This window comes from Hypomesus transpacificus, chromosome 4 (assembly GCF_021917145.1).
Source record: "Hypomesus transpacificus isolate Combined female chromosome 4, fHypTra1, whole genome shotgun sequence".
NCBI classification, from domain to species: Eukaryota; Metazoa; Chordata; class Actinopteri; order Osmeriformes; family Osmeridae; genus Hypomesus; species Hypomesus transpacificus.
In genome coordinates this window covers 6376899-6389148 of record NC_061063.1, presented here as the reverse complement: position 1 = coordinate 6389148, position 12250 = coordinate 6376899, and the positions used below count along the sequence as shown (strand labels likewise).

Genomic DNA, 12250 nt, shown 5'->3' with positions numbered 1-12250 from the left:
ATCTCTTCAAGGCCCTCCTTTTCTCGTTTTGTCATGTCCATGAGTTGATCTAGATTCTCTGACCTTTCTTGTAACTCAGTCTTGATCCGTTCCAGTTCAACCTTTTCACCTTGAATATTTTGTTTGTCTTGCTCCACCTGGATCTTTTCCTTTGACATCTCATCTCTCTGTTTATTCACCTCTATAGAGCTTAGTTCCAGTTCATTCTTTTTGATGTTTAATTCTCCCATTGCCCTGTCTACCTCATCTCTCTGTTGTTGTATTTCAGCCGTGTTCTGCTCAAGGTTGTCTCTCATCTTGTTGATACTCTCCTTAATGTCTTGCTCTTCCTCTTTCAATTCAGCCATGTGCTTTTCTGCTTCTTTTTTCTCTATTTCCATTTCAGCCTTCCTCTCTTCCAGCACATTCATATCTTCTTTCATTTTTCTGTTCAGGTTGTTTATATTTTTCTTTTCTGCTTCCATCTCAATCTTGACTCGTTCAATCTCTTCTCTCCCGTTTGATAGAATCTTCTTGATGTCTTCGATTCCTTGTTTCTCTAACTCAACTTCAGCCTTCATTGCCTCCAGATCCAGTGTTCTATTCTTGACATCTTCCATTTGTTTTGTAATATCCTCTCTTTCCTTCTGAATCTGGCCAGAAATCTCTTCAAGGCCCTCCTTTTCTCGTTTTGTCATGTCCATGAGTTGATCTAGATTCTCTGACCTTTCTTGTAACTCAGTCTTGATCCGTTCCAGTTCAACCTTTTCACCTTGAATATTTTGTTTGTCTTGCTCCACCTGGATCTTTTCCTTTGACATCTCATCTCTCTGTTTATTCACCTCTATAGAGCTTAGTTCCAGTTCATTCTTTTTGATGTGTAATTCTCCCATTGCCCTGTCTACCTCATGTCTCTGTTGTTGTATTTCAGCCGTGTTCTGCTCAAGGTTGTCTCTCATCTTGTTGATACTCTCCTTAATGTCTTGCTCTTCCTCTTTCAATTCAGCCCTGTGCTTTTCTGCTTCTTTTTTCTCTTTTTCCATTTCAGTCTTCCTCTCTTCCAACTCATCCATTGCCATATTAATCCTACCCTTGGTGTTGTCAATGTGTAGGTGTTGGCTTTCCAACTCAATCTTCATCTGTTTCAGGTCATCTCTTTCATCTGACAGCATCTTCTTGATGTCTTCAATTCCTTGTTTCTCTGACTCAACTTCAGCTTTCATTGCCTCCAGATCCAGTGTTCTATTCTTGACATCTTCCATTTGTTTTGTAATATCCTCTCTTTCCTTCTGAATCTGGCCAGAAATCTCTTCAAGGCCCTCCTTTTCTCGTTTTGTCATGTCCATGAGTTGATCTAGATTCTCTGACTTTTCTTGTAACTCAGTCTTGATCCGTTCCAGTTCAACCTTTTCACCTCGAATATTTTGTTTGTCTTGCTCCACCTGGATCTTTTCCTTTGACATCTCATCTCTCTGTTTATTCACCTCTATAGAGCTTAGTTCTAGTTCATTCTTTTTGATGTGTAATTCTCCCATTGCCCTGTCTACCTCATGTCTCTGTTGTTGTATTTCAGCCGTGTTCTGCTCAAGGTTGTCTCTCATCTTGTTGATACTCTCCTTAATGTCTTGCTCTTCCTCTTTCAATTCAGCCATGTGCTTTTCTGCTTCTTTTTTCTCTATTTCCATTTCAGCCTTCCTCTCTTCCAGCACATTCATATCTTCTTTCATTTTTCTGTTCAGGTTGTTTATATTTTTCTTTTCTGCTTCCATCTCAATCTTGACTCGTTCAATCTCTTCTCTCCCGTTTGATAGAATCTTCTTGATGTCTTCGATTCCTTGTTTCTCTAACTCAACTTCAGCCTTCATTGCCTCCAGATCCAGTGTTCTATTCTTGACATCTTCCATTTGTTTTGTAATATCCTCTCTTTCCTTCTGAATCTGGCCAGAAATCTCTTCAAGGCCCTCCTTTTCTCGTTTTGTCATGTCCATGAGTTGATCTAGATTCTCTGACCTTTCTTGTAACTCAGTCTTGATCCGTTCCAGTTCAACCTTTTCACCTTGAATATTTTGTTTGTCTTGCTCCACCTGGATCTTTTCCTTTGACATCTCATCTCTCTGTTTATTCACCTCTATAGAGCTTAGTTCCAGTTCATTCTTTTTGATGTTTAATTCTCCCATTGCCCTGTCTACCTCATCTCTCTGTTGTTGTATTTCAGCCGTGTTCTGCTCAAGGTTGTCTCTCATCTTGTTGATACTCTCCTTAATGTCTTGCTCTTCCTCTTTCAATTCAGCCCTGTGCTTTTCTGCTTCTTTTTTCTCTTTTTCCATTTCAGTCTTCCTCTCTTCCAACTCATCCATTGCCATATTAATCCTACCCTTGGTGTTGTCAATGTGTAGGTGTTGGCTTTCCAACTCAATCTTCATCTGTTTCAGGTCATCTCTTTCATCTGACAGCATCTTCTTGATGTCTTCAATTCCTTGTTTCTCTGACTCAACTTCAGCTTTCATTGCCTCCAGATCCAGTGTTCTATTCTTGACATCTTCCATTTGTTTTGTAATATCCTCTCTTTCCTTCTGAATCTGGCCAGAAATCTCTTCAAGGCCGTCCTTTTCTCGTTTTGTCATGTCCATGAGTTGATCTAGATTCTCTGACTTTTCTTGTAACTCAGTCTTGATCCGTTCCAGTTCAACCTTTTCACCTCGAATATTTTGTTTGTCTTGCTCCACCTGGATCTTTTCATTTGACATCTCATCTCTCTGTTTATTCACCTCTATAGAGCTTAGTTCTAGTTCATTCTTTTTGATGTGTAATTCTCCCATTGCCCTGTCTACCTCATGTCTCTGTTGTTGTATTTCAGCCGTGTTCTGCTCAAGGTTGTCTCTCATCTTGTTGATACTCTCCTTAATGTCTTGCTCTTCCTCTTTCAATTCAGCCATGTGCTTTTCTGCTTCTTTTTTCTCTATTTCCATTTCAGCCTTCCTCTCTTCCAGCACATTCATATCTTCTTTCATTTTTCTGTTCAGGTTGTTTATATTTTTCTTTTCTGCTTCCATCTCAATCTTGACTCGTTCAATCTCTTCTCTCCCGTTTGATAGAATCTTCTTGATGTCTTCGATTCCTTGTTTCTCTAACTCAACTTCAGCCTTCATTGCCTCCAGATCCAGTGTTCTATTCTTGACATCTTCCATTTGTTTTGTAATATCCTCTCTTTCCTTCTGAATCTGGCCAGAAATCTCTTCAAGGCCCTCCTTTTCTCGTTTTGTCATGTCCATGAGTTGATCTAGATTCTCTGACCTTTCTTGTAACTCAGTCTTGATCCGTTCCAGTTCAACCTTTTCACCTTGAATATTTTGTTTGTCTTGCTCCACCTGGATCTTTTCCTTTGACATCTCATCTCTCTGTTTATTCACCTCTATAGAGCTTAGTTCCAGTTCATTCTTTTTGATGTTTAATTCTCCCATTGCCCTGTCTACCTCATCTCTCTGTTGTTGTATTTCAGCCGTGTTCTGCTCAAGGTTGTCTCTCATCTTGTTGATACTCTCCTTAATGTCTTGCTCTTCCTCTTTCAATTCAGCCCTGTGCTTTTCTGCTTCTTTTTTCTCTTTTTCCATTTCAGTCTTCCTCTCTTCCAACTCATCCATTGCCATATTAATCCTACCCTTGGTGTTGTCAATGTGTAGGTGTTGGCTTTCCAACTCAATCTTCATCTGTTTCAGGTCATCTCTTTCATCTGACAGCATCTTCTTGATGTCTTCAATTCCTTGTTTCTCTGACTCAACTTCAGCTTTCATTGCCTCCAGATCCAGTGTTCTATTCTTGACATCTTCCATTTGTTTTGTAATATCCTCTCTTTCCTTCTGAATCTGGCCAGAAATCTCTTCAAGGCCGTCCTTTTCTCGTTTTGTCATGTCCATGAGTTGATCTAGATTCTCTGACTTTTCTTGTAACTCAGTCTTGATCCGTTCCAGTTCAACCTTTTCACCTCGAATATTTTGTTTGTCTTGCTCCACCTGGATCTTTTCATTTGACATCTCATCTCTCTGTTTATTCACCTCTATAGAGCTTAGTTGTAGTTCATTCTTTTTGATGTGTAATTCTCCCATTGCCCTGTCTACCTCATGTCTCTGTTGTTGTATTTCAGCCGTGTTCTGCTCAAGGTTGTCTCTCATCTTGTTGATACTCTCCTTAATGTCTTGCTCTTCCTCTTTCAATTCAGCCATGTGCTTTTCTGCTTCTTTTTTCTCTATTTCCATTTCAGCCTTCCTCTCTTCCAGCACATTCATATCTTCTTTCATTTTTCTGTTCAGGTTGTTTATATTTTTCTTTTCTGCTTCCATCTCAATCTTGACTCGTTCAATCTCTTCTCTCCCGTTTGATAGAATCTTCTTGATGTCTTCGATTCCTTGTTTCTCTAACTCAACTTCAGCCTTCATTGCCTCCAGATCCAGTGTTCTATTCTTGACATCTTCCATTTGTTTTGTAATATCCTCTCTTTCCTTCTGAATCTGGCCAGAAATCTCTTCAAGGCCCTCCTTTTCTCGTTTTGTCATGTCCATGAGTTGATCTAGATTCTCTGACCTTTCTTGTAACTCAGTCTTGATCCGTTCCAGTTCAACCTTTTCACCTTGAATATTTTGTTTGTCTTGCTCCACCTGGATCTTTTCCTTTGACATCTCATCTCTCTGTTTATTCACCTCTATAGAGCTTAGTTCCAGTTCATTCTTTTTGATGTGTAATTCTCCCATTGCCCTGTCTACCTCATGTCTCTGTTGTTGTATTTCAGCCGTGTTCTGCTCAAGGTTGTCTCTCATCTTGTTGATACTCTCCTTAATGTCTTGCTCTTCCTCTTTCAATTCAGCCCTGTGCTTTTCTGCTTCTTTTTTCTCTATTTCCATTTCAGCCTTCCTCTCTTCCAGCACATTCATATCTTCTTTCATTTTTCTGTTCAGGTTCTTTATATTTTTCTTTTCTGCTTCCATCTCAATCTTGACTCGTTCAATCTCTTCTCTCCCGTTTGATAGAATCTTCTTGATGTCTTCGATTCCTTGTTTCTCTAACTCAACTTCAGCCTTCATTGCCTCCAGATACAGTGTTCTATTCTTGACATCTTCCATTTGTTTTGTAATATCCTCTCTTTCCTTCTGAATCTGGCCAGAAATCTCTTCAAGGCCCTCCTTTTCTCGTTTTGTCATGTCCATGAGTTGATCTAGATTCTCTGACCTTTCTTGTAACTCAGTCTTGATCCGTTCCAGTTCAACCTTTTCACCTTGAATATTTTGTTTGTCTTGCTCCACCTGGATCTTTTCCTTTGACATCTCATCTCTCTGTTTATTCACCTCTATAGAGCTTAGTTCCAGTTCATTCTTTTTGATGTTTAATTCTCCCATTGCCCTGTCTACCTCATCTCTCTGTTGTTGTATTTCAGCCGTGTTCTGCTCAAGGTTGTCTCTCATCTTGTTGATACTCTCCTTAATGTCTTGCTCTTCCTCTTTCAATTCAGCCCTGTGCTTTTCTGCTTCTTTTTTCTCTTTTTCCATTTCAGTCTTCCTCTCTTCCAACTCATCCATTGCCATATTAATCCTACCCTTGGTGTTGTCAATGTGTAGGTGTTGGCTTTCCAACTCAATCTTCATCTGTTTCAGGTCATCTCTTTCATCTGACAGCATCTTCTTGATGTCTTCAATTCCTTGTTTCTCTGACTCAACTTCAGCTTTCATTGCCTCCAGATCCAGTGTTCTATTCTTGACATCTTCCATTTGTTTTGTAATATCCTCTCTTTCCTTCTGAATCTGGCCAGAAATCTCTTCAAGGCCCTCCTTTTCTCGTTTTGTCATGTCCATGAGTTGATCTAGATTCTCTGACCTTTCTTGTAACTCAGTCTTGATCAGTTCCAGTTCAACCTTTTCACCTTGAATATTTTGTTTGTCTTGCTCCACCTGGATCTTTTCCTTTGACATCTCATCTTTCTGTTTATTCACCTCTATAGAGCTTAGTTCCAGTTCATTCTTTTTGATGTTTAATTCTCCCATTGCCCTGTCTACCTCATCTCTCTGTTGTTGTATTTCAGCCGTGTTCTGCTCAAGGTTGTCTCTCATCTTGTTGATACTCTCCTTAATGTCTTGCTCTTCCTCTTTCAATTCAGCCCTGTGCTTTTCTGCTTCTTTTTTCTCTTTTTCCATTTCAGTCTTCCTCTCTTCCAACTCATCCATTGCCATATTAATCCTACCCTTGGTGTTGTCAATGTGTAGGTGTTGGCTTTCCAACTCAATCTTCATCTGTTTCAGGTCATCTCTTTCATCTGACAGCATCTTCTTGATGTCTTCAATTCCTTGTTTCTCTGACTCAACTTCAGCTTTCATTGCCTCCAGATCCAGTGTTCTATTCTTGACATCTTCCATTTGTTTTGTAATATCCTCTCTTTCCTTCTGAATCTGGCCAGAAATCTCTTCAAGGCCGTCCTTTTCTCGTTTTGTCATGTCCATGAGTTGATCTAGATTCTCTGACTTTTCTTGTAACTCAGTCTTGATCCGTTCCAGTTCAACCTTTTCACCTTGAATATTTTGTTTGTCTTGCTCCACCTGGATCTTTTCCTTTGACATCTCATCTCTCTGTTTATTCACCTCTATAGAGCTTAGTTGTAGTTCATTCTTTTTGATGTGTAATTCTCCCATTGCCCTGTCTACCTCATGTCTCTGTTGTTGTATTTCAGCCGTGTTCTGCTCAAGGTTGTCTCTCATCTTGTTGATACTCTCCTTAATGTCTTGCTCTTCCTCTTTCAATTCAGCCATGTGCTTTTCTGCTTCTTTTTTCTCTATTTCCATTTCAGCCTTCCTCTCTTCCAGCACATTCATATCTTCTTTCATTTTTCTGTTCAGGTTCTTTATATTTTTCTTTTCTGCTTCCATCTCAATCTTGACTCGTTCAATTTCTTCTCTCCCGTTTGATAGAATCTTCTTGATGTCTTCGATTCCTTGTTTCTCTAACTCAACTTCAGCCTTCATTGCCTCCAGATCCAGTGTTCTATTCTTGACATCTTCCATTTGTTTTGTAATATCCTCTCTTTCCTTCTGAATCTGGCCATAAATCTCTTCAAGGCCCTCCTTTTCTCGTTTTGTCATGTCCATGAGTTGATCTAGATTCTCTGACCTTTCTTGTAACTCAGTCTTGATCCGTTCCAGTTCAACCTTTTCACCTTGAATATTTTGTTTGTCTTGCTCCACCTGGATCTTTTCCTTTGACATCTCATCTCTCTGTTTATTCACCTCTATAGAGCTTAGTTCCAGTTCATTCTTTTTGATGTTTAATTCTCCCATTGCCCTGTCTACCTCATCTCTCTGTTGTTGTATTTCAGCCGTGTTCTGCTCAAGGTTGTCTCTCATCTTGTTGATACTCTCCTTAATGTCTTGCTCTTCCTCTTTCAATTCAGCCCTGTGCTTTTCTGCTTCTTTTTTCTCTTTTTCCATTTCAGTCTTCCTCTCTTCCAACTCATCCATTGCCATATTAATCCTACCCTTGGTGTTGTCAATGTGTAGGTGTTGGCTTTCCAACTCAATCTTCATCTGTTTCAGGTCATCTCTTTCATCTGACAGCATCTTCTTGATGTCTTCAATTTCTTGTTTCTCTGACTCAACTTCAGCTTTCATTGCCTCCAGATCCAGTGTTCTATTCTTGACATCTTCCATTTGTTTTGTAATATCCTCTCTTTCCTTCTGAATCTGGCCAGAAATCTCTTCAAGGCCGTCCTTTTCTCGTTTTGTCATGTCCATGAGTTGATCTAGATTCTCTGACTTTTCTTGTAACTCAGTCTTGATCCGTTCCAGTTCAACCTTTTCACCTCGAATATTTTGTTTGTCTTGCTCCACCTGGATCTTTTCATTTGACATCTCATCTCTCTGTTTATTCACCTCTATAGAGCTTAGTTGTAGTTCATTCTTTTTGATGTGTAATTCTCCCATTGCCCTGTCTACCTCATGTCTCTGTTGTTGTATTTCAGCCGTGTTCTGCTCAAGGTTGTCTCTCATCTTGTTGATACTCTCCTTAATGTCTTGCTCTTCCTCTTTCAATTCAGCCATGTGCTTTTCTGCTTCTTTTTTCTCTATTTCCATTTCAGCCTTCCTCTCTTCCAGCACATTCATATCTTCTTTCATTTTTCTGTTCAGGTTCTTTATATTTTTCTTTTCTGCTTCCATCTCAATCTTGACTCGTTCAATTTCTTCTCTCCCGTTTGATAGAATCTTCTTGATGTCTTCGATTCCTTGTTTCTCTAACTCAATTTCAGCCTTCATTGCCTCCAGATCCAGTGTTCTATTCTTGACATCTTCCATTTGTTTTGTAATATCCTCTCTTTCCTTCTGAATCTGGCCATAAATCTCTTCAAGGCCCTCCTTTTCTCGTTTTGTCATGTCCATGAGTTGATCTAGATTCTCTGACCTTTCTTGTAACTCAGTCTTGATCCGTTCCAGTTCAACCTTTTCACCTTGAATATTTTGTTTGTCTTGCTCCACCTGGATCTTTTCCTTTGACATCTCATCTCTCTGTTTATTCACCTCTATAGAGCTTAAGTTCATTCTTTTTGATGTTTAATTCTCCCGTTGCCCTGTCTACCTCATGTCTCTGTTGTTGTATTTCAGCCGTGTTCTGCTCAAGGTTGTCTCTCATCTTGTTGATACTCTCCTTAATGTCTTGCTCTTCCTCTTTCAATTCAGCCCTGTGCTTTTCTGCTTCTTTTTTCTCTATTTCCATTTCAGCCTTCCTTCCAGCACATTCATATCTTCTTTCATTTTTCTGTTCAGGTTGTTTATATTTTTCTTTTCTGCTTCCATCTCAATCTTGACTCGTTCAATCTCTTCTCTCCCGTTTGATAGAATCTTCTTGATGATTCCTTGTTTCTCTAACTCAACTTCAGCCTTCATTGCCTCCAGATCCAGTGTTCTATTCTTGACATCTTCCATTTGTTTTGTAATATCCTCTCTTTCCTTCTGAATCTGGCCAGAAATCTCTTCAAGGCCCTCCTTTTCTCGTTTTGTCATGTCCATGAGTTGATCTAGATTCTCTGACCTTTCTTGTAACTCAGTCTTGATCCGTTCCAGTTCAACCTTTTCACCTTGAATATTTTGTTTGTCTTGCTCCACCTGGATCTTTTCCTTTGACATCTCATCTCTCTGTTTATTCACCTCTATAGAGCTTAGTTCCAGTTCATTCTTTTTGATGTTTAATTCTCCCATTGCCCTGTCTACCTCATCTCTCTGTTGTTGTATTTCAGCCGTGTTCTGCTCAAGGTTGTCTCTCATCTTGTTGATACTCTCCTTAATGTCTTGCTCTTCCTCTTTCAATTCAGCCCTGTGCTTTTCTGCTTCTTTTTTCTCTTTTTCCATTTCAGTCTTCCTCTCTTCCAACTCATCCATTGCCATATTAATCCTACCCTTGGTGTTGTCAATGTGTAGGTGTTGGCTTTCCAACTCAATCTTCATCTGTTTCAGGTCATCTCTTTCATCTGACAGCATCTTCTTGATGTCTTCAATTTCTTGTTTCTCTGACTCAACTTCAGCTTTCATTGCCTCCAGATCCAGTGTTCTATTCTTGACATCTTCCATTTGTTTTGTAATATCCTCTCTTTCCTTCTGAATCTGGCCAGAAATCTCTTCAAGGCCGTCCTTTTCTCGTTTTGTCATGTCCATGAGTTGATCTAGATTCTCTGACTTTTCTTGTAACTCAGTCTTGATCCGTTCCAGTTCAACCTTTTCACCTCGAATATTTTGTTTGTCTTGCTCCACCTGGATCTTTTCATTTGACATCTCATCTCTCTGTTTATTCACCTCTATAGAGCTTAGTTGTAGTTCATTCTTTTTGATGTGTAATTCTCCCATTGCCCTGTCTACCTCATGTCTCTGTTGTTGTATTTCAGCCGTGTTCTGCTCAAGGTTGTCTCTCATCTTGTTGATACTCTCCTTAATGTCTTGCTCTTCCTCTTTCAATTCAGCCATGTGCTTTTCTGCTTCTTTTTTCTCTATTTCCATTTCAGCCTTCCTCTCTTCCAGCACATTCATATCTTCTTTCATTTTTCTGTTCAGGTTCTTTATATTTTTCTTTTCTGCTTCCATCTCAATCTTGACTCGTTCAATTTCTTCTCTCCCGTTTGATAGAATCTTCTTGATGTCTTCGATTCCTTGTTTCTCTAACTCAATTTCAGCCTTCATTGCCTCCAGATCCAGTGTTCTATTCTTGACATCTTCCATTTGTTTTGTAATATCCTCTCTTTCCTTCTGAATCTGGCCATAAATCTCTTCAAGGCCCTCCTTTTCTCGTTTTGTCATGTCCATGAGTTGATCTAGATTCTCTGACCTTTCTTGTAACTCAGTCTTGATCCGTTCCAGTTCAACCTTTTCACCTTGAATATTTTGTTTGTCTTGCTCCACCTGGATCTTTTCCTTTGACATCTCATCTCTCTGTTTATTCACCTCTATAGAGCTTAGTTCCAGTTCATTCTTTTTGATGTTTAATTCTCCCGTTGCCCTGTCTACCTCATGTCTCTGTTGTTGTATTTCAGCCGTGTTCTGCTCAAGGTTGTCTCTCATCTTGTTGATACTCTCCTTAATGTCTTGCTCTTCCTCTTTCAATTCAGCCCTGTGCTTTTCTGCTTCTTTTTTCTCTATTTCCATTTCAGCCTTCCTCTGTTCCAGCACATTCATATCTTCTTTCATTTTTCTGTTCAGGTTGTTTATATTTTTCTTTTCTGCTTCCATCTCAATCTTGACTCGTTCAATCTCTTCTCTCCCGTTTGATAGAATCTTCTTGATGTCTTTGATTCCTTGTTTCTCTAACTCAACTTCAGCCTTCATTGCCTCCAGATACAGTGTTCTATTCTTGACATCTTCCATTTGTTTTGTAATATCCTCTCTTTCCTTCTGAATCTGGCCAGAAATCTCTTCAAGGCCCTCCTTTTCTCGTTTTGTCATGTCCATGAGTTGATCTAGATTCTCTGACCTTTCTTGTAACTCAGTCTTGATCAGTTCCAGTTCAACCTTTTCACCTTGAATATTTAGTTTGTCTTGCTCCACCTGGATCTTTTCCTTTGACATCTCATCTCTCTGTTTATTCACCTCTATAGAGCTTAGTTCCAGTTCATTCTTTTTGATGTTTAATTCTCCCATTGCCCTGTCTACCTCATCTCTCTGATGTTGTATTTCAGCCGTGTTCTGCTCAAGGTTGTCTCTCATCTTGTTGATACTCTCCTTAATGTCTTGCTCTTCCTCTTTCAATTCAGCCCTGTGCTTTTCTGCTTCTTTTTTCTCTTTTTCCATTTCAGTCTTCCTCTCTTCCAACTCATCCATTGCCATATTAATCCTACCCTTGGTGTTGTCAATGTGTAGGTGTTGGCTTTCCAACTCAATCTTCATCTGTTTCAGGTCATCTCTTTCATCTGACAGCATCTTCTTGATGTCTTCAATTCCTTGTTTCTCTGACTCAACTTCAGCTTTCATTGCCTCCAGATCCAGTGTTCTATTCTTGACATCTTCCATTTGTTTTGTAATATCCTCTCTTTCCTTCTGAATCTGGCCAGAAATCTCTTCAAGGCCGTCCTTTTCTCGTTTTGTCATGTCCATGAGTTGATCTAGATTCTCTGACCTTTCTTGTAACTCAGTCTTGATCCGTTCCAGTTCAACCTTTTCACCTTGAATATTTTGTTTGTCTTGCTCCACCTGGATCTTTTCCTTTGACATCTCATCTCGCTGTTTATTCACCTCTATAGAGCTTAGTTCCAGTTCATTCTTTTTGATGTTTAATTCTCCCGTTGCCCTGTCTACCTCATGTCTCTGTTGTTGTATTTCAGCCGTGTTCTGCTCAAGGTTGTCTCTCATCTTGTTGATACTCTCCTTAATGTCTTGCTCTTCCTCTTTCAATTCAGCCCTGTGCTTTTCTGCTTCTTTTTTCTCTATTTCCATTTCAGCCTTCCTCTCTTCCAGCACATTCATATCTTCTTTCATTTTTCTGTTCAGGTTGTTTATATTTTTCTTTTCTGCTTCCATCTCAATCTTGACTCGTTCAATCTCTTCTCTCCCGTTTGATAGAATCTTCTTGATGTCTTCAATTCCTTGTTTCTCTAACTCAACTTCAGCCTTCATTGCCTCCAGATACAGTGTTCTATTCTTGACATCTTCCATTTGTTTTGTAATATCCTCTCTTTCCTTCTGAATCTGGCCAGAAATCTCTTCAAGGCCCTCCTTTTCTCGTTTTGTCATGTCCATGAGTTGATCTAGATTCTCTGACCTTT

At 39.4% G+C, this 12250-nt stretch overlaps 2 protein-coding genes across 2 annotated transcripts; both read right to left on the bottom strand.

Annotated features, from left to right (window-relative positions):
- Positions 1-6201: 6201 nt before the first annotated feature.
- On the bottom strand, positions 6202-7960 carry LOC124467416 (nuclear matrix constituent protein 1-like). The gene is made up of 2 exons (XM_047019697.1): positions 7007-7960; positions 6202-6206 (listed from the first exon to the last, which is right to left on the bottom strand). Exons 1-2 carry the CDS (start codon positions 7932-7934, stop codon positions 6202-6204), a joined length of 933 nt encoding a protein of 310 aa, XP_046875653.1. The 5' UTR covers positions 7935-7960.
- A 282-nt stretch (positions 7961-8242) lies between these two features.
- On the bottom strand, positions 8243-10607 carry LOC124467415 (trichohyalin-like). The gene is made up of 2 exons (XM_047019696.1): positions 9004-10607; positions 8243-8258 (listed from the first exon to the last, which is right to left on the bottom strand). Exons 1-2 carry the CDS (start codon positions 10551-10553, stop codon positions 8243-8245), a joined length of 1566 nt encoding a protein of 521 aa, XP_046875652.1. The 5' UTR covers positions 10554-10607.
- Between the last annotated feature and the right edge of the window lie 1643 nt (positions 10608-12250).

Excerpts from the sequence above, each read along its gene's own strand:
- LOC124467416 (XM_047019697.1), bottom strand. The coding sequence starts at position 7,934 with ATGGGAGAATTACACATCAAAAAGAATGAACTACAACTAAGCTCTATA.
- LOC124467415 (XM_047019696.1), bottom strand. The coding sequence starts at position 10,553 with ATGAGAGACAACCTTGAGCAGAACACGGCTGAAATACAACAACAGAGA.